General features: G+C 36.1%; 1 protein-coding gene and 1 long non-coding RNA gene across 3 annotated transcripts; one reads left to right on the forward strand and one right to left on the reverse strand.

The window, feature by feature from the left end:
* Positions 1-160: 160 nt before the first annotated feature.
* Positions 161-27,096, reverse strand: LOC124642426. 2 transcript variants are annotated; one of them, XM_047180840.1, is made up of 7 exons: positions 27,003-27,096; positions 6,986-7,417; positions 3,435-3,578; positions 3,040-3,135; positions 2,062-2,174; positions 1,450-1,562; positions 161-1,176 (listed from the first exon to the last, which is right to left on the reverse strand). In XM_047180840.1, the coding sequence occupies exons 2-7, from the start codon at positions 7,106-7,108 to the stop codon at positions 614-616; spliced, it is 1,152 nt and encodes a 383-aa protein (XP_047036796.1). In that variant the 5' UTR covers positions 7,109-7,417; positions 27,003-27,096; the 3' UTR covers positions 161-613. The 2 variants fall into 2 exon arrangements, with proteins under 2 accessions (XP_047036796.1, XP_047036795.1); XM_047180839.1 differs by lacking the exon at positions 27,003-27,096 and adding an exon at positions 7,735-7,921.
* On the forward strand, positions 1,467-2,396 carry LOC124642427. The gene is made up of 2 exons (XR_006985765.1): positions 1,467-1,582; positions 2,021-2,396. It is a non-coding gene; the product is annotated as an uncharacterized LOC124642427 (long non-coding RNA).
* Positions 27,097-27,375: the final 279 nt, after the last annotated feature.

Here is a 27,375-nt window from a genome sequence, read left to right on the forward strand (position 1 = left end):
CTTACCAAGGGGTATCGGGAAACTGGGTTGAGGAGGTCAGATTGAGATAGGCAGTCGCATCTTGTAAAGCACTGGTATCCAGCTGAATCCGGTTAGACTGAAAGCCGACCCCAACATGATTGGGCTCGGAGGATGATGATGAAAGTAAACAGAATACATACATACAAATTCAATATATTTAATCAATTTATAAAAGATAGTGACTGATTTCATGTTGGTTTACATAATGTTATTTATAGCACCTACTTACAATTAACTGTAAAATACCTTTGGTTAATTAGGTAACTAAACTAACTATATAATAACACTACTTAAGTATACTTACATATATTCAGATTCTTTTGTAATCTAAGTATTAAAAAAATATAGATCTTACACGTAAAAAATATGTCTCTATTTTTATTAGTTTACTCAACTCGTAAGTATAATTCTTTTATTAAATTCGCACCTCTTTGACTGCCATCTTGAAAAAGGCAATAAGGTTGAATAGAACCTTGTATTGCATTGTAGGTATTTCTTACAATAGATAATAATAACTAACTTCTTCATTGCAGTTTTGCTTAAATACAGCTTACAAACATCATATAACTAACAATAGCAAAATATACAATATCTAAAGCGCGACATCCTTATATTTAGTTAAATCATCGGACTCATTACCTACAGACGTATGACTATTGCGTAAACCATAGAACACCCTCTCTCTAGATCCACTAAAATGATAAGGTTCATGTCTTAGTAAGTTCACTCCATACGCCGCGTCCTCCCTTTTATATTCCGGGTAAAATCTCGGGTCATAATCTGGGGGGTAAACTCTGGGATCGTAAGGGTAGGATCTATAGTAAGGGTAAGCCATTTCGCTCTTGCAGTCCATTCTGTCTTCGTAGTCGTAGCCTTTTGGTGGGTATTCGTCAGTTTGGAAGGCGCCGACTATAGAATGTCTGCGTTTGTAAGGGTTGTCATAGGGGCCTGATCTGGGTCCTACCCAGGTGCCGTACATTTGTGGGGACTGGTAGGACTTGGGGTAGCCTCGGAGACTGGCGGCGTATTGTCTGTCGGCAAGGTGCTGCCAGTAGGCTGGTGGGGGCTGGGGTAGCATGTGCGGTGGGTAGCCGAGGTTCATGGACTGACGGCTTGCTAGGTGACGACGGAGATCCGGCATGGAGCCGGATTTACCTGTAAATAGAAGGAGATATTTGAGTTTGATGTTCACATATTAACGTCGTATGGCATATTGACTTTTGCAATCTTACACAATCTTTTTCAGTTATTTGAACAATACAGGGTGTTTCTTGATCAAAGAATCGAACAAATAGTACGAATAGTAGAGGATCCTAATTCTGCAGTCAGCAGATAAGTATGCACGACTATACCACAGCAGTACATACCTACATTTTCACAAATAAACAGAACTATGTACAATTAACAATTTCAAATCTTCAGCATTACCGTTGTCCTGCAGGAATCCATCGTTGGTGAAGGCATTAGGCGCGTCGGGCACGAAGTGGCTCGCGTCGAACTCGCTGCCGCTCACCGCGCCGTTTGCGCTGTAGCCCGCTTTCCTGGATAAGTTGGGAATAAGGTATAAATATGGTGTTTTGCTCAGTATATAAAGAATAGGTGTTGTAGCAGTTTAATGTCAAAATTAATTCAAGTGATTTCTCACTACAGTAGGAGTAAGTTATTTTTTCGAAAATCGTGAATGTGAATCTGGTAAATATCAGGTTGTAGCAAAAGTGTGGTAGGAGGTATATCTATATAGGGATAAAATAATTTAAAAAACTGATCAGTAGAATCACTAAAAACATCCATGCTATAAATTTTCTTCCTTATAATAAATACCAACAGGGGAAGGAGCTGTAGTTTGCCAAACAGAATTATCTCTCCCCACGATTATTTGGTAATGTACCTATAGACTGGCCGACTGGTTGTGCGAAAGTCGATATTTCCAGAAATGTTACTTGTGAGATGACAACAGGAAGAAGAGTATGGAAAAAGAGAACATGCAGACCTCAAATAGAATTTAAATCAGGGCAGGAGGTTGACGATCTCGATACCAACCTAGCTTCTCTAAGTGCATAAGCTGACTGCACGAGAACAACTCCACACACGATGGCAGGAAGACGCGCCACGTAGCACGCCAGCTCAGCACCACCGTATACTCCTTGTAGACCCTGGAACCATAAACAATATATGTCTTGTATATTTAGGATAAATAACAACAACGGTGGTTTACTATTTAACTCTTTTATGTACTGCCTTGTGTATCCCCTACATATTGCTTATTTCGATACGAATAAAGTAGGTAATGATAATCTTTCCGCCTATTTTTATATTTTTAAGTGTATTTAAAATGTAAATAAAATGTATTTATATGAATAAACGAATGAAATCTTTCCGAAAATATTTCTCTTTAACGACATACTGAGATTATAGAGTTTTATGTAATTGAATTTAAAACATGACATTTTAGTCTAATAAGATTAGTCATCACGTAAATATTTTATCGCATCCTCATCGTTATCAGATAAGTTTGTACGGATCAATATGCTACCGCGTTGCAATTTGATGATAAGCTTATACCAAGCCCCTCAAATCTTTATTGCATGCATTTAGGGCTGCCATCCGTCCGGGTTTCCCCGGATTTGTCCTCGTTTGGAGGCCGTCCGGGGGCCGTCCGGGTGGGGTTTCAAGAAGTGTCCCGGGAAAACCCGGACACTTTTCATGTAAGGAAGCACCTTATTGAATTAAGGTACATGTTAATAGTAAATGGATTACAAATTAGGTCCTATTATTTTGTTTAAAAAAATCGTACTCGTTCGGGGAAAAAATGCGATTTACGCCAAATGTCCGGGTTTTTTTAATGTTTGTCCGGGTTTGGCGAAATTCGAGATGGCAGCCCTACATGCATTCCATAATAAGTCTTCTGTCTAATTAAAGATTTGCACTTTTTTTACTCATAAGCCCCCTCTCTTTTTTCAGTCGAAGGTTAAAAAAAAATACCTGTAATTACTTCTTAAAAATAGTAACAAAACTTACCCAATGGCTTATAGACATGTAAAAGACTAGAGCACATTCTGGAATGAGGACCAGTATGACTGCTATCAACCACGCCAGCAGACATCTGTTGTTTTTCTGTGAAAATAAAAGTCACTTTAACTATTAGTTATAGATAGCGAGAAGTCAGAAACACTAGCTTATCAAGGGATATCGGATTGCCCATGTAACTGGGTTTAAGAGGTCAGTCAGATAGGACTCCCTGCTATGCACTGAATGGCTGATTATAGAGATTTTACCTAGTCTTAGGTTCTTATTATTTCTGTACGCTCTACATAGTGAGACTTAATATTATGAACATACTAACACCCTTGTAACCTATGAACACAGAATTTGACGTTGATCAAGAAGTAAGTAAAGTAAGTAAGTATACTTACAGATATAAGGCCATGCACCAGCACAACGGTGGCTGCGATGACGATACAGTAGCACACCATGAGCAGAGCAGACGCGAGCGGCAGCCCGCTCTGAGATTCCACCACCCATACGATCTCGTAGATTAGAGCTATCGCGTATGCTACCTGGAACATATGGGAAAATCGGTTAACACCAGGTTTCTTTTTTTCAAACAGGAATAGTGCTAGGAAGTCCAAAAAAATTTGATGGTATTAAAGGTGTAATTTTTCTGGAGGTAATAAGTTAAGGAGCTAAATAATCAAATTCTATTCGTTTTTTTTGTAGGTTTTTAACAAAACTGACAGTTCATGTTCAATTATAGGTCATTCTATATAAATTGTGAACAATATGGTGTCATCACGGAGGAAGGAATTTGTTCTCAATGGGTGTCGCCTTCAAGAATACCAACCAAACAAAAGAAATCATGTATTTGGTGCAGTGTTCAATCGATAATACTGTCGGATACATAGTAAGCCCTTGCAATTTATATCAAGAAAATGTTTTAAAACCTTCGGCACCAACAAAATCTTTCGTAAAGGTTGTACAACTATTAACGTTAATTTGATTTCTTGCGCGTGTAGGCGTAATCGCAAAGACACGACACAGGATATCCTGTGACTGAATGGTGTTTATTTATATGCAACATTCTAAGTACTGACAGCCTGAGAAACTAAAGAAATAACTCAGCTGAAAGGAAATGAACCTACTAGGTACCTACCTAAACTGATATCTAAAACTCGTTGAAAATACTGATTAAGGGGATGTAGCTATGTTTAGGGAAAGAAATTCACCGTTTGCAGTAGATATCCAATAGTATCCCCGTCATCTATAACACAGCTTATAAACTGACACAAAGGCTCTAATGCACCCTCAAGAAGTCTGTTTAAGTCCACATAGGTGAAGGGCACGTCAACATAGTGGCGGTAAGTCCCCTCTTTGAGGAGTGGCTCGGGAGGAGTCACGGCGCCCTCACAGGTTGTTTCGGGAGGTACCTGCATCGAATCGGTCGTGAGGAGGCGCCCGGGTGTCACCACTGTGCGGACAGCCCCGAGGACACGGTGGACCACACAGTCCAGGAGTGCCCTGCATGAGAAGGGCACCGCCGGGTCCTCGTCGAGGCTTTGGGCGGCGGCGACCTCTCGCGTCCGGCCCTGGTTCAGGCCATGGTCCGGGGCGAGAGAGAATGGGATGCCGTCGCCTCCTTCTGCGAAGCGGTGATGCTCGAGAAAGCGGAGGCGGAACGCCAGAGAGTTCGCACCTCTCTTCCCGGCCGCTGGACCAGGTAGACACCACGGGCGCCGGGTGTCGCGAGATGACTCCCGGCCACCGTAGGCGTGGGTCTGTGGGCGGTGAGTTCGGGTGGCTCATCGTAACTCTGTCTGCTTAGACGACAGACCCGTGTCGACGGCGCGCGTTGTTCCACGCGCTCCTCAAAGAGATGTCAGCAACCCCAGCGGGCTGCGGGTTGTTTGAAGCGGGAGGGGTCATTTGATGATTTTTGACGTCGTTACAAAAAAAAAGGTCCACATAGGTAACCTACTCATAGATATCATTCTAGCAATAAAATTATGCTTAGGTTTCTATCTTCCACAAATGGACATATCTTGTCGTACACTATCCTCCATGTAAGCAGTTCCGGATGGATGACACAATAAGTGTTCTATATCCTCATTTCTTAGCTATAAGATCCTTAATAGGTCGAACATAAATTGACTTGCTACACTTATAATGATAATTTGATCAGAAAACAAACTGGTTTGCCCAAAGAACCTACTCATTGACCAATTTGAAGAAATAAATCGTCTTGAGTTAGAAACTAATTGACTTTTTGCTTTGTCCTTATAAAAACAGAGGGCAAACCTTATTAAGTTTGCCCGAACTTTGTACTACTTACAAATTGCAATAGATTTTACTAGCATCGATGAAGCAATTTCCATCGACAATAATTATGTTTTTCAGTCAAAGAAAATACATAATAACAGTTTCTGTTCCAATGAGTTCGCATACCAATACCTCAGTTCCGTCTTCGATAATAGTCAAGTTCCACGTTTCAAATAGATCATTATAATGACACAACTGCTAACTTGGGACTAGTCTCGATTCCAGTAAGTTTACTCTCACTATTGCGTCGTCATCTCACAAGATAAATGCACGGCCTTAGAACCACTATCTTAAGCAGACCTTGCTTTGCATAAAAGATTTCGTAATCTCTGAACAAAATGACGTGGCGAGGGGTCTTGATATTCTGGGCGGTTGCAAGTTGTACTTCCTCCGTATGATGTCTTGTGAATTTTAAATAGCAAGTTTTGTCGTTGAATAGGTTTGTCTTACGTTGTTTGGCAGGAATACGTGTTGTTGAGATAAAGATGGTGGATATGGGATTACGCAATTACTGTTGTAAGCTCAAGGTAAGCTTACAAGGTAGGTAAATATGCACATTGAGTTGTCTTATTGTTGGTTGTTTTGGACAAGAGAATAGGCTTGGTGACGAAGGCAGAATACGATATACCTACATACATCTAAGTACCAACAAAATCTGCTTTTATTGACCTTACATTATGAGTTTACAAATGGGAATAATATGTAGAAACTCAGGCTAGAAAAGCTTTATGAAGTTAAGTTAGAAAAATCACTCCAACCTACTAAAAGCACCCTAAGATTTAAATCACAAGAAACCAAGTAAACAAAAAGTAAAAGCCAACTAAACGCATAGGATACGCGTAATAAATAATTAATCGACGGAACTACACATCACGCAGGTACGAGGCGTCCGTGTCTCGATAATGACCAGCGGAAACAGCTTGATAAGGCAAAAGATTACCTTAATGATACGTTAATTTTACACGCATATATTGCTAAATGATTTTATCTTGTAAATGAGATAGACCGAAGATAGATCCCTGAGGGACTCTTTAGATAAGACGATTTTAATTAGTTTCCTAACGTTATCCATGGTAAAATTATAAGTTGATGTAATTGAAAAGCTATTTATTATTCACAAAAATAATTTTCTACCTTTTTACCCACGACGGAACGGAGCAGGTATATGCTTTTATTTATATTGGCGGTCCACCTTTTGACACACGGTCGGTTAGCCCCATGCTAAGTTATTAATTAACTTGTGTTATGGGTGCTAACACGACTGATAAACTCCATATAGCTACATATATTCATATTGTAACACCCAGACTATGGCTAACAAGCATGCTCATCACACAAATGTCGACCGAAGCCGGGAATCGAACCCGGGACCTCAGGTTCGGTAGTCCGGCATGGTGAACATTGCGCCATCGACGTTGTCCTTTATTAGAGGGTTTTCGAAGAGCTGCAGATTTGGTTAAATACTCATCACGTTTCAGTCGAAACTCAAAATGTCCTTTCGGAAAACATGTTTTAGTGTGAGTAAGAATGAAGACGACGAATTTAGAAAGAGAAACTTCAGACAAGGTTCGTGACAAATGACTTGAGAAGATATGTCACGATACTGGTCGGCCTTAATGCTTTTTCCAAAATTAAAATCATAAGTACTTACTAAAGCATATGCTGCAACGAAGCCCGAAGCGGCAGTAACGCTGCAGCAAAATATCCTGCTGACGGCCGGCTTCATGCGAAGCTTCGGCGTCTCAATGTCACTCAGTTCGTTACTCGTCGACATCTTGCTCTATTGCTTCTAACACAACCTTATCACATTCCCGGGGTATCGAATCTTCTAGATCTTCCTGACCTTTCCAATATTCTCATTATTCTTCAATAACTATTCTATTATCTTCCTCTGGTTTCTTGAGACCTCAAATGATCTAGATTGTTCGATATTTTTCATAATTCTGTGTTCTCAAGTCTGCTGTTTCTTCTGATGGTAGTCATGATTTCAGTTTGAGTGTTGTAAGAAGTCAAGAATTGGAAACACTACATCTTCTCATAGAATGAGATGACAGTTTTCTTGATGTCTTCAGATGGCGGTGATCTGGAAATGAGAAAGGTAGAAGATGAGTTTTGCATTCATAAAATAAGGCTTAATACAGAAAATAATGCTGATAAATAATATTGATATGAGTTGAACAGACAATGTGTCTAAAGTATAAGCATGTAGGTAGGACCTAGTATGAACAAATAACTCCTCATTGCCAACCATTGATACTTCACCCAATAAACTGAAAGGCATTCTAACTACGCCAATGAATTTAAATACAACCAAACCAAACATACGAGTAAGTAGCTTAGAACCAATTACAAAGACATAATAGGCATTAGTTTTTACGACAGCCCTCAATACAGACAGACCTACATACTAGTAGATATGTCTATTGCACAAAAACTGCAGTTAACACATAAAATGTTCGCAACGTCTATCTATTTCACATTTTTTCCGCTTCCCAGTTTTTGTTGGAGTAAAAAGTGTTGATTTGTTTTACGTGGCCAGTCATCCGACTATGATGTTTGCAATTGCAATGCGTATTAAACATATTATTTATTTTCTGTTACGTTACGCGTTAAGTATGCCTCGTTAGTTCTGTGAAGTAGTACTTGTATTATTGTAGATGCTATTTATAAGTGTGTCTAGTCTGCGATAATGTGCGTCAAAAGAGTGACCGTTTCGTCGGAACAAGGCTTCATTCATTCATTCACTCATATAATTTATGGCTTTCCTCAAGTGCTTATAGGGTACATGGGGCTTAAAGCTATATACAATTGTGGACCCTGTTAAGACACAGCATTAGCTGCCAGTAGGTCATGAGTCAAAATCGATATAAGTCATCAAGAGTTATAAACATGGATGGACGACAATGACTAGATACCTACGCGCTATTATCATTTTATCGTAAAATATAGTAAAACCTGAGCCATTACGAACTAAACTTAATACATATAATGACTGTAGGTTTGCATTTGCATTTGATGAGAATATTCTATGAATGATGCGTCTTTTTGCACTACGCCGCGCCGTAGTTCCCATACTTATCAAGATTATGAATTACTTGGCTGCTTGTTGTGCAAGGTTTTAATGATTACTGAATATTCTCTGAACATTAAATTATCTAACAGCACACACAGAATAATTTAGTTCTCTTGTAAGATCATCTTTATTTCACAATGCTGGATAGGTAAAGGAAGGTCGAATTCTTCCTTTTTAAGTCTTCGGTCGCCGAGTGTTGTAGTCGTGATGTTTTGTTCGTGTCTGAAGTTAAAGCAATGTCTTGTCTCCATTTAAAAACATTGACGGAAATATAAATCATGTAGACTGCATGGCCAAACCTTTGTGTAAATAGCATTGTATGGAATTTTAAGAACCAAATGGGGAAAAATTGTATCAATTATTTCTTATTTTTCTCTTAATCATTTATTTATATTTTCTCTTATTCTAGTGAAAAAATTTAGTGTTAATAAACGCAAACGTGTAAATAAAGTGCAATGGTTTCTGCTTAAATGCTACGCAAAATATACCTATTTCTAACCTACGTATGGTGAACCAGGAAAACTTATACAGCCTGACAATTAAATCAAACCACACAAGAAACAAATGCAAATATGTAACAGAGATCACTCACGACATCCCGATTGGCTCACAACAAGGTCCAACCATTGACTTCATGGGAACAACTGAATGGATGAACAAATGAATGGTGGGAACCATTCTAATGAACGTAAGGTGTTTACCATCAAATGCTAAGGCTGTGGTATATAAAAAAGCAGAGGAATAGAATCTATAATTGTACAGAATTGTTCTAAGCTAGCAATGAAGGAACCTTTGTTACTCGGTGAAAATTCTCAAGGAAATTGTTATTGGACTTGTTGAAGTGTGTATGTAATGAATATTGAAAGGTTAACTCAGGAAGGGCGGGTAAAAACAAGTGAATGTTGAAAGAACTGAGTTCATGTAGGAAGGTATAAGTACATTGTTTTTTTTTTAACAAAAGTATCTATGCATTGTACATCTGTGTGCATTTAGTGTAGGTACCTATTCATTATATTAAATTACTAGATGTTTTCCCGCGTTTTCTCTCGCATCCCGTGGGTTATAACGACCGTATCCGGGTAAAATATAGCTTTGGTTACTCGGGGATACTCCAGCTTTCCAAAAGCGAAATAATTTTTCAAATCGGCCTGTAATTTCAGAGCCTTTAAAAAATAAATAAAAATCGGAGCGACCACAAACACACATACAAACCTATTGGTAATGGTGGTTCATTGCCACCATGCATACATGATACTTCTCTCTCTAATAAGTAAGATACTTCTTTAAGTATAAAAAAAAATAAGTTTTAAATGTTACTTAAGTTACTACACAATCGCCTGTGAATTTCTAAACTCCATCCGTCTTACCACAAAAACTTTTTAACGTTAGTTTAAGACTTGTCTAAAAAAATGTCAAATTATGACGTTGACATATGGTTCATTTTGGAGCCACATTTTTTTTAGACAAGTGTAAAACAGTGTTTAAAGTTTTTGTAGTAAGGTCACATGTGTTAAAAGGGACAGTACATTTCACAAGGATTAGTGGACCGCCTTGACACAGTTTCATAAAACACTGTGAACTACTCGCGTTACTAGTTCTAGTGATAATTACTTGGTACAGGATACGAGCATAATCTCATAGCATTTACTTTAAGTCTTCGCTCACTGGAAACTTTTAGTTGCCCGATAGTTTGATCGGACTCATAAATCAGTATGGGGGGCTGCTGCCTGCCGGGGCTGCTGGATTGTTCGAAAGAGTTACCGCGGCCCTGGTGCGTAAAAGACCTGCGACGAAACACGACGGTTTTTAATCAGTAAGAGTCCGACACTCCCTCACCGCTGCTAACCCACAGCGGGAGGGGTCATTTGATGATTTTTGACGTCGTTAAAAAAAGGTAAATGGTAGTGCACACGTTACAATGACCGGGCTCTTAGTCCGTGTCAATGTGATCGTTGTTATTTGCGCACTTCCATTCATCTCTATACTGATTTCTGAGCCTGAACAATATTCTATCGGCCAGCTAAAAGTTTGGACTCACGATAGTATTCAAAATAAAATGTTAGCCAACTATCAGTCCACAGTTTAGTCTGTGGTGTGCATGGTTATAAGTGTTGAAGTGATTTAGTAGTAGAAGTGGTATCGATATGCATGAGTCACGTAGCTGAGCAAATTCAAATTTATGTATCATGGAAATATTGATAAGTATTTCGAGTTTTAAAGGAATTAAATCTGCAATTCAATTATCCGAAATTAGATGACATTTAGAATACATAGATACCAATCATTAATTTGATTTGCATTTATTAAACAGATGAAGTTATCAAAGATCGTAAGATAAGTTTATAATTCGAAACACTTTCCAAAAATAACCATCTGAAATTCATAGATCTTAACCTGTTTCAGAATTTTGCGTTGAGGCGACAAAAAAAGGCCTTGGAATGAAAAGACTATTTATACAGGTGTGGCTAAAAATACCCTATACCCCAAGGATATTTTTAGCCAGATCCAAATATAGACCAAGCCATTCGAAATTCCGTGGCTATCGTCGCTCACATCGGAACCAGTACTTTATATTCGTATGTTAATAGCGTGCATTGACCTCGGCGCCTGCGCATATCGCGGTGAATTGCAGAAAATACGTCCGATATCGTAATCATTGTTTTGGCAGTGAATTTGTGTTATATGTGGGTCATTGAAATTCTGTGTTTATCGTAGAAAGTTGAATAGTTTACATGGTAACATGTCTGTTTTAAAATTTATAGCGCATAGGGGTGAATTAATGACTTCCTAAAAAATAATTATATTTATAGTTTATTTAATTTTATATTTATTTCTTAATGGTTTAAAAAATTCGTTTACTTCTCCAACAGATTCATATTATAGGTAATATACCCCTACAGTGTGGCGTGCGATTCTCACGCTCCAATTGCGCGAAATAATTCTTAATAGTAATTGGCAGTAGCCAATGTCACCTGTTATATAGGTATCACAATTCCTTTATTACGTACTAGCCGATTTCCCACGGTTTCATCCGCGTCCCGTGGGATAAAATGTAGCCTATGTTACTTGGAGATAGTTTTGCTTCCCACCAGTGAAATAATTTTCCAAATAGGTCCAGTAGTTTCGGTGCCTCTGGGTACAAAACAACAAAATAATGTTTCCTTTATTATCTTTATAGTATAGATACAGTAGTATAATATCTTCTGTTTACTTCATAGTCATTGATTGTTTTCATATACAAACGTATTTGTTTGCATTCCGAGTAAATAGCAACATTAGTAATCTGCTAACAAAGTCGAGAGATAGTTTTCTTTTCTTTTTGTTTACAAAATCTGCAAAATGTTGCATCTCATATTGTTATTAGATGCTGACTGATGCTGAGTAATTACGTAAACAATTTTAATGTTCAAATTACATAAAACACATTGTAAGTTATGTAATTAACAAATGTATCTAATTATCTCTTCTTTATTGCATTGTTTTCATAATTTAGCCATTAATTTATCTTCTGAGTTTAGGTTCCTAAAACGTAAGATGAAAAGGCAAAATACACTGTTTACTGAAGATTTTGATTGACGACCTCTGTGGCGCAAAGGTCACCAAGCCGGACTGCCGAATCTGAGGTCCCGGGTTCGATTCCCGGTTCGATCGACATTTGTGTGATGAGCATGCTTGTTGGTCGTGGTCTGGGTGTTACAATATGTATTTATAAATATGTATATATGTAGCTATATGTAGTTTATCAGTTGTGTTAGCACCCATAACACAAGTTAATTAATAACTTAGCGTGGGGCTAACCGACCGTGTGTGAAAAAGGTGTCCCGACATTATGTCCCGACATTATACAAGATGGATAAGCCCAAACTTACTACTGATTTACAAAAACAGGCCTTACTTAAATCAAAGTCATTTAACCATAACATTTTAGTTCACACCCTACTATGAACCCTGTAATAAAGTAAATAATATTTATTGTTTCCTAATCACTGTTTTCACGATAACAATAAAATTCTTCTTCTTTAAAATTCAAAAATGCTTTTCTCACTACATTATCTTAGAGACATTGTATACAAACATTAGCGTATAACTGTTTGCAGTCGGAATGTCGACAATTACCCCATTTACGGCTTTGGGAACTAAAAGTTAATGTCACTATAAACTGTTATGTGGATAGTATCTGACCATTCACACTTTTTTGATGACTGTGGACAAATTGTTGTAGTTTTAGTAGATTACTTTAACCTTTATCAGGGTCAAAAATTGTACTGTAGACAGTTCATCTTTTTATAAGCTTTGTATCATTAGGATAGTCACTGTCTTGAGTGAATTTAATGGGAGTCAAGACTCTAGAACTAGGTATACATACTTACGTACTGTAGACAGTTCATCTTATATTAATTTTCGTTTTATGGGAACGAATATTATTTTCTCGATATTATCTTATCCTATCATATGGATCCCATCAAATATAGTCGTAACTAGGTTGAAATTCTTTTTCTATCACAACCAGTATATTTATGAATCTCTGTAAAGTATCACAGGTTCAATCCTCATCAAATTGAGATCATACACCACCTGCTTATTTATAACCCAAACTAAGCAAGTCTACATACAGCTACCTATAACCACAACCAGATTCCAATAATTAAAAGTTTCTAATCTATAAAGGAAATCTGCAATCAAGAATCAGCTGGGCCAAGGTCACAGCAGCTAACTACATACATGAAGACTTATTACTCTACGCCTCCTGCCTACGTTCACATAACTCCTACAGCCATTATTGTCTTTGTAATCTAAGTATTAGAATCTCCTTGTGTTCAAAAATATTGTATTTGGAATTAATCACTGGCAAGTTACAAGGTTCATGTGGGAAGTCAGGTGTATTCAAGGTTATTTTGTGAAGTCTGAATAGGAGCTTCTTTTACGTGGAGATAGTGTAGGTTGAAAAAAATTAATGTGTCATCGTAGAATCTAGTAGTAAGGATGGACTGTTGTTTGTAAAAAGTTTATTTAATTGGCATGGATTACATAAGTGCATCGTACTTAGGTACCGTACACCATTGCCGACTTAGGAAAATGAGTGAAAATAGTTAAATAACACAATTTTCCCAGGAAAATTCATACATTTTCTAAATGGCAGTGGAAATTCAAATTATTCAAAATATCAACAGTCGCACACCAAAACGGTCATTCAGCAAGTTTCAATAAAGGTAACCCTACTTTACAAGTGCAAGTTTGCCTGTATCAAACTTTAAGTAAATCGATTTAGCCGTTAAAAAGTAAGAGCGGAATAGACAGTTTCTCTTGCATTATACATATTATTCTTCAAAGCAATGAATTATCTAACGACAGCATCAGCCTTCCATACAAATCTACATTTACCACCCATAGACAATCTACCCATCGACTTATAGAGTCAAGTCGTAATAGACAATGCAAGGGCGACGGAGACGTACAATTAGTCATAGCTACTGACCTTAAAACCGATGCTTAATTATAATCTGTAATCAATTAGGAATTGGTTTCATGCTGCTGGTACGCTTTGGAGTTCCGATTTAAGTTCCCATGGATCGAAAAATGTACTCATCTGCCTAACCTTTTCCCAACTGCACTGGGGTCGGCTTCCAGTCTAACCAGATGCAGCTGAGAACCAGTGTACTACATGAAGCGACTGACTGTCTGACCTTACCCGGGGAATCCGAAACCCCCAGGTAGGTGATGATGTTGAACCCGATCAAACTATCGGCCGATTAAAACTTTGTAGTGACCGAGAGCTATCACGGGTCCAGTCTAAGAGCAGATTTAAGGAATCAAAATACTTCAAAGTATTGGAATGTTGATCTTTTTCTAACGAGTTAAGTCCGAAATATTTTATCCCAGTCAAAATAAGCTATGTAGCTTTAAGTACCTAAAACTTAAAAAAAAACTTCAGACTTACCAAAAAACCTTCAAACACAAATATTTATACAATTTATCCGTTTCACCTTGATATACTTATCCAAAATCAATTACATGTAAACAGGAAACATTACTAATTAACAAAAACTATAAAGCAAACAGCCAGTTCTACTTTCCTATCAAATAGTTCTGATTGACAAACGCAGGAAGTGCAGGCGCAGTCAGCGAATCAACTGTGCGTCTCGCATACTAATCTGGTTAATACTTCCATAACGTTTTGTAAGCTGTTGTGGGTACCAAAACTGGGAGGTGCTGTTGGTTGAAATAGATGTAGTAAATATGTCTTTGGGGAAGAGAACCCCTCAATTAGTTTTCAAAATAAGTAATTAGGGTATGTTTGTTGGATTTTCGTTTGTTTCAGGAGCTAATTAAACTTCGTCGAAAGCGTCTAGGTTGTTCTATGTAATGGTTCTTTATAAACAGTATTTCAACTTTTTAAGCAAGCTAAAACTACGAATCCAAACACAAATACGAACAGCAACTTCAAACTTCAAAACAGTTGATCAGATGAAACCGCTGGAAAATCGCAGAGCATCTTAACTGATGTTAAGATAAACCGAATGGGCTCAACTGCAAAGCTACAACTAACAGACAAATTAAGGATTTTAGTTGCACTAAGAATTACTTAATCCACTTTGAAATTCAAGTAACTGTTTTCGGAAGATATTTAATACTAAAAATAAAGTAGAATTCTATTCAGTAACCAAGTAATTTCCCCGTCTATACTTACGTTAGTCGTTCATATTCAGTACACGTAGAACTAGTCTAAAGAAGATAGTACATCGATCTGTTTGCTTTCTGTAGTAAAAGTTCTTATCTCGGTGCAATGACCTGTTTTAGTGAGAACTGTCGCGATGTAAGATTGTACAGCTGTGAGGTAAACCTTTTGTTATTAAACAAGAGTGTTTATGTCATCTTGATACGCGGTATAGTAAAATTAAAGTGTTGTGTTCTTTTTCACAGAAACCATAAACTATTATTATGACATAAGTAGTCAATCAATTTGCTTGGGTTTGCTATTTAGGTACCACTTTCTTAGCTATTTATGGTGTTTTCTATGACTTAGTTTCATCCTATATTAGCATAATTACAATTACTTAGCACTAATACTAATACTTACCTATTATTAAGTTAAAAATTAATTTCAGCACTCTTGTATGTATTTCTTAAATTTTATCACACAACAATCTATAGTGATGTATCTGAATCCATCATCTTCATGTATCCAACGCGTATTTTCTAACACTTAGCACTTAGCAATTAACCACCACAAATCACAGTCAATATCAATTAAACGAGCAACCAGCCATCACTCAAACGATGCAACTAACAAAAAATAAAAGAAAGAAATGCTATAATTACGAACAACACGGAAGGATACACTTATACGCAACATATTAGCCACCGCGCACACTGCAGATTATTTAGTTGGCCTTTTATTTTATTGATGAGAAATCACCAAATGACTCCTCCCAGCGTGAGGGAGTATCAGACTCTTACTGACTAAAACCCATCATGCTCCTTCGTAGGCCTTTTATGTACCAGGGCCGCGGTAGCTCTTTCGAACAATCCCGCAGCCCCGGCAGGCCTCAGCTCTGCTGGGCCCCGCAGATAGGAAAAAATATTCATTTTTCGAAAATCTTGAATTCAATCAAATTTTAAGTCGGTCTGATACCGAACAAATACCTGATCGTTGTTACGTTTGTACTTAGATTCGTCTTCATGAGCCTTGATATTTATTTATTTACATAGACATTTACATATCTACAGTAAAGATAAAAAACAATCCTAGAAAAAGCAAAAAAAAAATACTACATTTAAAAAGCATCAAAAAAATTCATCCCTATCACTGTCGACTGGGAGCGTGCCCAAGCGGCTGGCAGCATTACCTCGTTGGATCGCCATCGCCATGCTGATTATTGCTGATCCTTTGTCCGGGGTAATAGCTAGCCTTTTGGTCACGAGAAGTGTCAACCCGCTTTATGAGCCCAAATCAACTATCAGCCGACTAAATCATTGTAGTGTGCGCGTGTTCTTAATGATTAAACTGTGGTTAAATAACTAAGTTTGTTATTAAAGAGTTGCGTTGAGCTCGGGCATTGTTCGTACGACGAACTGTGTTAGTTGGTCGCTTGGTTTAGTTTACACAAATGGTGTCTCGTCTTTTCTTTGGTTGAAAGTCCTAGAATTTGGTGTGTAGTGTGGCCTGGTTATGATGAGTCAGAAATTTATTTATTTAAATGAGTAATTTATGTTTGGTGAATGGTTTTGGTCCTACGAGACTTATTCAGAAAGAAATAAGATAATACATTTATTGAAGAGAACATTGCGCACAGACTATTTTCTGATCTAAGATATCAACTAGACACAAAAAAGGTACTATATATACTATACTAGGTATTATATAAATATAGGACAATTTCCTTGGCATATGGTTTATTCGAAATCTATTTTGTAAAAGATTTTCTGTCATTTTCAATTTTACTTTAAATCGCTTACGGTCAGCGTCAAAAGTAGTTGAACAAATCAAAATTTTCAAAAGTGCTCGATGTAAAGTTGTTTCATACTAAGTATGAAATCTGTTACAAAATCTTAGCAGACAAGTAAAGGTAATAAAATTATCAATATCCTCAATGAAACACTCATGTATCTCAGAAACAAAGCACAAGGCGAATACATTATTATTATTGTAATGTAGTTAGCCTACTTTAGTAAGTGCGGTTCTACAATAAAACGGCATTCCTAAGACAAAGTGAATACTTTGTTATTCCTAGTAACAAGAGGATACTTAGAGCATTAAACCAACTATAGTCGCCATGACCACATATATCTCTATGTGTGAAAATCTTCCAATCAAGGGTGGATCTATCCAACAAATAGCATAATAGTAATCTTTATTGGTTCAAATTAAATACTGATCCAAAATATATATTGTCAAAATAAACTTGACTTTTGCTAATTCTGGCTCTCCGTTAATTGAGATTAGCCATTAGCTCAGAATTTTTATTTTATCTTGTTCCAAGCGAAGCAGTTATTTTACGTTGGCAATACTGACTAGTATAAAACAAAAGCAAAATCATCAAGTTTGGCTGAGGGGTTAGCACGACAGTGGCTTCTCCGGATGTTCAATTGCTCTAAGAGACATATAACACAGGTGAGTCGAGTTCTAAGAAAATTACATTGAAACTTGTAGCGCGAGTAAAATTGAATTTCCTTGTAAACTTGTCTGTACCCGAAAGTTTTGCGAGTTGAACACTTGAATTTGACAGACTAGTTATTTCCTTATGTCTTTGAAGAGAGATGGGATACACTTGGTATACCTAGTTAACGGATCACTGAAAAATAAATGTTTTCAATTTAATCTACTTAAAACTGAGCCAATCTGAAAACAGAAAAGGTCGATAAGTTAGTCTTGGAGAAAATAGACTTTAAATTTTTATACCATCGATCGTTTGGAGAAGAAAAAAAATGTTTCTAAATCCATGAATTAAAGAAAACTGTCAAACTTAAAATCGGAACCACATCCAACCATAGAACACTAACCTCAATAACCAACCTACTTCCAGCATATATAGAGTCGCATTCACATTGACAGAACAGTTAGTACCGTTTGAGAGGGCGTGAAGATATGGCGCGGCGCGTGAGTTGGGTTCAGCACTGAGTTCAATGGTTGATGCCCCAGGGAGCGACGTGATATGAATGTAGATGTGGGAGAAGCATTTTGAACCTCTTTTTGTAGGTTCCATGTAGTTTGTGTCACTGTTTATAAGAGTGAGAAATGAAAGAGCGCTGGGTGAAGGACCAATCAAAAGCCCATTCTTGAGGTAGGTTGGTCTTTGACGACACGAAAAGATAGTTTGGTAAACAGATGAAACCTTAAGATACTGACTGAAACATTATGTTTAAAAATGGAGAAAACGGCACAGTTTAGAATAAAAGGTAAAGGTAGACGGATCGAAATATCGAGCACCTATCAGGGTTTTTCTTTTGTCATTACTTCAATCATTCCTTAAAAGTTTGTGTCAATGAAAGTATGGTTTAAATATAGTTAACTTAATCGATATTACTTTCACAATAATGCCAGTGAAATCACAGTATTACCCAGTAAGCTATAATATAATCTACAGTACCTGTATCTACTTAGACGTTGGAATAAAGCTTTCTTCAACTTGTTTCTTGGTTCACTGCCTGTTCACCTTGACAACAACAGTCTGCACTTTCCTCATGTGTTATATAAAACCTTATATGCTTTGTTGCTGCACGAAATGCAGGTAGTCAGTAGGTACATACTTACTACCTGATGTCATACAAATTTGCAGGTAAATTAGTACGTTAATATAGGTATTGAATTCTTGAAGTTTTAATACTTGGGAATTTCTTTGGGAATATCCAAATTATAGACTATGATCTATTAAAAAACTTAAACAACTCATTAAATATCTATCAAGTTGTTAAAAAAAGGTGTCTGTTGCCTGAGGTAAGAAGAACAGACATATTTATATATTCTATTTATGTTTTTGTGATTTAAATTACTTATCATTCTGTAATATTGATATATATGTCAGTCAAAAATGCTTCCTTTTATGATCATACATTTTATGAGCGTACTACTATAAGTAGATACTATAAAATGGAGCATGCTTGCAATGAACATTGCAAAAAGTACTAAAACCGAATGTTTGAAAGCACATTGTGTCCCCTTCATTGTTTGTGAGCTTAGATACTGTTAATCACAGGACCTGAAATAAATTAATTTTCGTCTCTATAGGTGGAGGGTTTGTTATTCCAAGAACTATGCTGTGTCACGTAAGACTGACTGTTAAACTATAGAATACATTCTCGTCAATGCCTTGACTGACTCATAACATAGGTACATATGAAAGTAAGCTTGTGGCTTGGTTCGCTCAATGCTTCCTAATGAGTTATTTAGTGGTTTAATGTATGTCAGTATCGAGAATCCCTATTTCCTCACTCAAAATACGTTATAATCTTATGCTGAAGACGAAGAAACAATGTTTTAAGAACAATAATAAAAGCAGTATTCGTGTCTCCTTAAAAGTATCTTCCAGCGACGTCTTAAAACTTACGATATACAAAAATGCATTTTCGTGGTATCCTGTACTTAATATTACCATGAGCATAAATTCTACCTTTTAGCGCAGCAGTAAATGCTAACTGCCACATAAAAAATATAGTTTAGATGCGTTTTTATCATGGAGAACAAAATGACTAGCGGAGGCGCCATAGCGGAAAATCTGCTAAGATGCGAGTGTGCAGGGAACGAGGAACATTACTGTCTTCGCCTTTACACGCCTTCTTTGGACTCGATAATTTTTTGTAATACCAAAAATCATCTTAAAGAAGCCGAAGGCCTCATTAGCTCATTCGTCAGTGATGGTTTTGGTCATACCCACCGTACGTATTTGACCTAGAAGAAGGTCCTACCTGCATTATGGCATCTCCACTTATCTTTCCTTACTCTGTGGGTTTTATGCAAGCCAGTACGAACGGATGGGCTGATAAAAGATATTAAGTTTGTCTTTTTTCTGAAGCCGGTTCCACTGCATGCAGATGCGAATAAAATGATTGTGGAATGCGAAAAATATTGCTGGACGTTTAAAAACGATTTGTACGGTCACCGCTTTATTCGTTTGTTTCAGAAGTTATTTTTGTACTGCATGTATTCTTTTGAATGTTTCGATTTTGAAACATTAAAATGCACAAAGTTGTATGGCATTGAATTACATTATGTCATGTTTGTGTATAAGTAGGTATAATTTAATGATTAAAAGAGCTAAGCTATTGAAAGTTCTAGTCCTTTTTGCGATTTTTTAAAAGACAAATTTTGCTTTCGCTACTTAAAGTTACATATTGTACAAAGTATATTATTTTAATTAACTGTCTTTTTATTTGGTAAACACTGTAGATATAGGTTGATCGGAATAATTAATTTATTATTGGACGCGGGCGACAGCTATAAAAATTATGGCTGCGTTAAAGGTTTTATGACTATCAAGTTATTTTATGACCAGATAGTAAATTGGTAGGTACATGTGTTTTATTTCAATCAATACTTAGTTATTGTTCGTAGCTTTCTAAATGAAAAAAAAAAATCAGCACCTAAACGATATGTCGATAGAGATATCAGGATATAATATTCAAGCTTGACAATATACATATATCATTCGAAACGGTACAAAACAATAAAAAGTCGAATGCAACAAATAAACACTTCCAAAGGTAAAATATTATACCATCTACAGTCCAAGCTTCGTGAATAACCGACCATTTTAAGATGACCCGCGGGGAAATTGAGAACTAACATCAAATGTATTAAAGTTTGACGCGTTTGTATGACAACTAGCGCCATACAGAAGGGTCTATATAATTTGGTTCTTTAATGTCGCCTACGCAGGCCGAATGCTAATATGGTGAGTCAACAGATATTTGCATTTACTCAATATTAAAGCCTGTTTTTGAATTACGTCACATTTTTTTTGTTTCTAGTAGTGAACGGTGAAGTGGAGGAAAAGCTTTGTATGAATGAATGATACTTCTTGGTTTGTTCAAATACATTTAAAGTATCGAATATACAATAAGCTACCATCTCGCATTAAAGACCTACCAATGAGTAAATTTAAGAGGTCCCTCAGAAATTGGCTTATTGATAAATGTTTTTATACAGTCAAAGAGTACCTAGAGGAGAAAGAGTTTTAATGTAAAATGATTGTAGGTACTTTTTTAGCTATAAGATTATAAAACTTTAAATATTTGCATGACTAATTATAAGTCGAATATAGTGAGACCATATTTTTTTTATTGTATCGACCATCATATTGTACCTATATTCTGGCAAATAAATAAATTTCATTTCATTTCATTTCAAAGTTGTATTTATTGAGGTTAGTAGGTAAGTAATATGTGCTAGGAGTAAGCGGGTCTGATAGATAAGTATATTCAGTACCCTGGAATTGGATATCTACCCCTGGCGGTATTGCAATGTCTTAGGGCCCATAAAATGTTACGGTGCAGTAGTTTCCCTATTAATTTTTTAATGTCATCTAATTTAAAGGCCCTATTTCATCGATATTATAAAAGTCCTTTTTTTTTCAAGAAAAAAGGTCTTTTAGTAAACAGTTGTACAAACTTGTATATCAAAAGTTTTTTTTTTTTTTATAAAAAGATTTATAAAGAAAACTCATGTTTATGCTAGCGGTGAACTTGGGCTTAAAAGAAACTAAATGTATCATACAAGATTAACAATTAAAGTGTCCTTAATAAAGCTCTTGATACACCTTTACAAAGATCTTTTCAAGTAATAACTTATAGCTCAGATATCCTATCAAAAACTATTTCACAAAAGGCATTACGCGCTCTCCGTCATCTCGAAGGCTATTCAGCTATAAGCCATTCACAATTCTATGAATGGGTAGATAGTAATTAATGTACGAACACGTATTGGCTTATGACCATAGGTTGTGTGTAAGTAAATGGTTTTATGGTGTGTTGTTATTGCGTTGATTAGTTCCGCATTTTTGTGATGTCTTAATATTTGGTTTGGTTAAACGTAGATAGTGTAGTAAATGTGTCAAACAAACATCAAAATCTTGATATTAATTCCAGGTTACTTTAAGTAAAGTAAGTAAAAGTGTTGTGAGAAATTTCTTTAGGCCCAAGTTAAACGACAACATGAGTCGACTTTTCTTAAAACAACTGTTTATTTTGAAAATTTAACGTGAACATCCATAGTAAACAGCTGTTTTCAGAAAACTGACTTTTATATTTTCGGTGAACTTGGGCCTTCATCATCTCATCGTCAGCCTATCGCAGTCCAATGCTGGACATAGGCCTCTTCAAGTGAACTTGAACCTTACTATCGTAAAACTTTTCCTCTATAAGATGTGCAGGTATCTCTTACTAGTTGGGCGTTGGTTCTGTTACATAGGTACCTTCACCAAGTAATTACACGCAAAACGTTGAGTCATAATTAAAATTATAATCAATTCCATGACTCATCATTTCATATTGACAACAAAAGAATATCAAATACCTGCTTCCATCTACAAACCATTTGTACTTACCATTGGTATCTATTTCTTCACTAATTGTAGCCAAACCGATTTTTGACGGTGGCTGTTCTCATATAAGGAGATCAGCCAGCTGCGCAGAACATGCGCTGCATTATAGTGCACAAGAATTTGCGCAGACACAGATGCAGTGTCAAAGTCAAATCATTTTATTTCATTCAGGTATTTACAAGCTCTTATGAATATAAATAATTTTGATTCTAGTTGCCTATTCCAAAAGTAGCTTACTATGGAGAAGAACGGGCAAGAAACTCCATGGTTACTCTTTTTTAAAATAAGAGGTATTACAGTTTTATAGTATGTTTCGATACATACAATACTCCGATGGGATGGCAATCCGACATCTCCAGAGAGATCAGACCTCTATACCAACGGCATCTACCACTAAATGGATTGTGCTATCGAATGACCTGAATAGTTCAGTAGAGGAATGCTCGCTTTGCTCGCTCAGGGTCGAGTTCGATTCCAGACGGAGATAAAGCTTATCGTCGTTGGGTAGCGGAGAGAGGATTGTATGGCGAACAAATATTATCAAGATATGGTTGGACACAGATGTATACTTTGCCCTTTAGCCCTTTATTTTACAATGTACTCAAAAGTACTTGCTTGATTTTGTGACCATAATTTACTGAATCTTTAGGCTTTGTTCTTAATTTAATCCAATGTTTATATTTATATGGATGTTCGACACAACTCCTTCGAATATAGACTCATTTGCATACCTAATTTTAGGGGTTATTCTAGTCTATTCTAGGGGTTTATTCTGAAAATTTCACGTCGATGCCAATATAAACTGCATTAACATCGAGAAATTGAGATCAACAATGCGATGAAATGTTTTTTTGGCATTTCAAAATGTATGTACATGAGAATTCAAAATGTATGTAACAGCAAATTGCAATTGACCTTTACTACAAAGTGTAGTTTATTGAAAGGGCAGTTGAGTGCAACACTTCTAGAGAAAACAAAGGCAACGTGTTCAAGGATGTTTATAGAGAACTGCGAGCGTTGGACTGAATAAGGACTATAGATAAGGTTAGATAATGTTGACACTCACAATGTCCAAACAATTTTTTTCAAAGGTTTTCTTTTTATTGGTTACTAGCCTTTTTCCGAAGTTTTCACCATGTGATAACTAATGCCCGTACCCAGATAAAATATAGCTTAAGTTATTCGGGGATACTAGGTACTCTAGCTTCCCAACAGTGAAAGAATTATCAAATCGGTCCATCAGTTTAGGAGCCTTTAGAATATATAGAAACAAAACATGATTTTCTTCATTACATTAGTGTAATCTACACATACAATTTTAACATAGTTAAGTTTTACATAGTTGGATATAATTTTTATAGTTATAGTTTCTTCATGTTTTACGATTTACGGTGTTACGGTACACCGTATGGCATGGCATTACGGTATGCTACTTCTGTTACTGTTAGCACATACTTCCATCAATCACGCACATGTATGTTGTTATTGCTTTACGTTCAGTAAGATTCCTTTCAGATTGATAAACGGTAAGCTTACTGTACTTCCGAATTGCAGAGTAATAACTTGGGGATAGGAAAATATAGGTAGACTATATTTTTACATAAGCCTTAACTTTATTTTAGCACTTGCTGTTTTCTTCTTCTGTACCTTAATAAAATATAGGCTGTTTCTCGGGAATCGTGCAGCTCTCCAATAGTGACAGATTTTTTAAGTAAACAAACAAAATACAATTTCCTCTTCATCATATTAGCACAGAAATATAGATTAGTATAGATTTTTGATGTGTAGCCGAATCATTATAAGTGTTATCAGGGAATAAATTTTAGTTAGCTGAATTTTTGTTTGCGAATCACATTGTTAATTTTTTTTATAAGAATTAGGGTGTAAAACACTGTACTATCCTTACGCATGGTAACGTTCTGTCATCTCAAATGGATCAAGGAAGTATCAAGAACGTGTTTACCGGGATTGCCGAAAATTATAGTTCGGCCATTCAGAGAATGCGTTCCTGACACGTCGCGATTGAACTGACGACGTAACTACATTCATTGATTATTGATATAATAATGTTGTTTTAATGCTCCTCAATTGTTAAAACGGTAAACAACCAGCAAAAATATTTTTATCGTAACTGCAACGCCATTGCAAAGTTACGTCGTCAGTTCAATCGCGACGTGTCAGGAACGCATTCTCTGAATGGCCGAACTTATAAGTCCTTTGAAAACTATGACAGTCCGCTTTGAGTAGGTATGCTCGTGTCAAAACCAAAAAGTTTATTTATTTATTTAAGATTTTAGACTTCACAAACTGAGGCTCATATGAAACATGCAATGATTAGCAGAACATAATACTTAGCTAGTATAATAATAGTTAATTAATGTATTTAATAGAAAAAACGTGTGATTAATACGACGCTGTCTAGCATGACTAAACTTAAATACTAAATTATGTTGCAAATAATAATTTACGACGCTTCGTGAGAACCTCGTACAAAAACGTAGAATTTTAGCTGTTGCATAAAATATACATAAATAAATATTTCTAACTTTCCAGTTCGATTACGACTAAATAATATAACAAATGAGTCACTCTATATTCATTTGAATTTGGAAATTAAAATTAATGTGGTATATAGTGATTTGATTCATTTCATCATCATCATCTCAGTCATAGGAAGTCCACTGCTGAACATAGGCCTCCCCCTTAGATCTCCACAGATACCTGTTGGAGGCGACCTGCATCCAGCGTCTTCCGGCGACCTTTATAAGGTCGTCCGTCCACCTTGTTGGAGATTCATTTAGAAACTAAAAGCAAGTGAATTCGTAGTCAGTATTTTGAATCCTGAGTTACAGGCCTATACCTAGTTTAGGAGTCACAGCAACCACGTAACATTTTAAAAATTAATAAGCCTAATGAATTTTTTTATGCTTTTTAGTTTTTTTGGGTAGTTTTTTTTTGTAAATATCTATGTAAATAAATACATTACCCTATTTCAAAAAAAGCCTATACGTTATAGTTTACGATGCAAATGCTGCTGTTTTGAGTGAAAGAAACTTATTTAAATATTTCAGTATGCTGTATTGTTATTCTTTTATCTTAATTTTTTCTACTATTATTAGGTACATGTATTTTATATATTTTATCGTTTATTGACTATTTATTTTCTATATCTTTAGTATTTATCGTATATTTATCAATTATATGTACACCCTAAACTACCCATTTTCAAATTATTCTGCAGATAAACTCCATCCAAAGGTTGTCTGGAAGAAATTGCTGATTAGCGATAAGACCGCCATTTGTACTCTTCTTTGTGTATTGTGATGTCCTGTGTTGTAAATTTTCTTTTTTCTTGGTGTACAATAAAGCATAATCTATCTATCTATCTATCTATCTATGTTCATACATAACACTAATGAATAAAATTAATGTACCAACACAAGTAATCAATGGAACATATAACGCGTTGCGTACAAATGAGTAAATAAATCACTTCTAAGTATACGCTAGCAACTTAAACTTACTTACAACATTGATAGTGATTGAGTGGTTGCGAGTACAGCTGTGTAATGAAGGATCCTTGGTTCTGTTCATTAGGTATTTGTATAGTTTTTTATTGCAATTAAGTTTTCGAGTTAAATATTTCAGACAGCCGAAACGTAATTAAATGAGTAGACCACAGAGAAAATGTGGATGGATGCAGGATAACCAAGAAGGAATGGTTGGTGCTCATTGGGACCAAATGAGGCCCACATTCAGCAGTGAATAACAATAAGGTGATACGATGATGATGATCATATAGTCTGCAAAGTTCTTATTACGAAACCACAGATTTTTATTTTGAGCTAATCTAAAACCGAGCTAGGAGGTTGATAAAGCAACATTTCATTGGCATTTGTTTGGGTTGTGTGAGACGTTTTAATAGGCAACATATACTTCATTTAACCAATGTAAATTTTATAGTATTTTTGGGCATATCTACAACTCAGCGATCTATTTGTCCTAACTGGGCAACTTGACCCAAAACTTAGAAGTAACTTATTATCTAAGTTCAGCGCTCGTTGATGTCTTTTGTATGTAAATAATTTTGTGGCTACGAAAGAAGTTTATTACGTCCGTGGTCGTAAGAAATAACCATTTAAATTCATAATTAATAAATTATTCAAATAATAGAACATAACGTATGTAATGTGCTTGGTTGACATGATAATTAGGCGAAATAACTGTAGGCTACTCGGAAGACTATATATTTTTTAAACGGCTTATTTAACGCACTTATGGCATTTATCTGTATTCTTGCTATTCTTGCTTGCTATATCCATGTCTATCATATTCATTCAATTAAAAAGTCATAAAAAGTTACTCGCTGCAGTTTATCTTGAATCGCAATCCGTCACTGTCAAAGTTGCTCAAATTCTAAACAAGCCATTTAATACTGACCCAGACTTGTATCACAACAAAAACATTTCGCAACAACATCGGAATAAATAATTTATTATTTACTTAGCGTTAGTCACCTCAATCGAACCACAAACAAATTACATAAAAAAAAAACAAACCTTAAATTAGAAACTCCAATTCCGGAACCAAAAAGGTTTAATATCCACAACGATTCATAAAAAAGTAAACACTAAACTAAACACTATTTCACTATTTATTTGAAAGTGGAACGCGCGCTCGCGCACGCACTCGCCGCGACACTGGCCGCTGATTGGCGCTCGAAGCGCGGGAACGCGTAACATGTCAAATGACGTAGAACTATACAAACAGGTTGTATATGCAAATGTATGGCGCAATATTTTTTTTAATTCTTTTATCGTTGAACGCAATGCGGGTAGCCCAAGAGCCAATGACTGCCAGACCTAGGTTATTTAACATCTGGCTTGTCTACTCGTCTGTGTCCTGTGTGCATAAACTATTAAATAAAAAAAA

Source organism: Helicoverpa zea, chromosome 24, assembly GCF_022581195.2.
Source record: "Helicoverpa zea isolate HzStark_Cry1AcR chromosome 24, ilHelZeax1.1, whole genome shotgun sequence".
Lineage (NCBI taxonomy): Eukaryota > Metazoa > Arthropoda > Insecta > Lepidoptera > Noctuidae > Helicoverpa > Helicoverpa zea.

Excerpts from the sequence above, each read along its gene's own strand:
- LOC124642426 (XM_047180840.1), bottom strand. The coding sequence starts at position 7,108 with ATGTCGACGAGTAACGAACTGAGTGACATTGAGACGCCGAAGCTTCGC. Across the intron at positions 3,136-3,434 it reads TGGTGCATGGCCTTATATCT|AAAAACAACAGATGTCTGCT; the intron begins GTAAGTATACTT and ends TTATTTTCACAG. Across the intron at positions 1,177-1,449 it reads TGGATTCCTGCAGGACAACG|GTAAATCCGGCTCCATGCCG; the intron begins GTAATGCTGAAG and ends TTCTATTTACAG.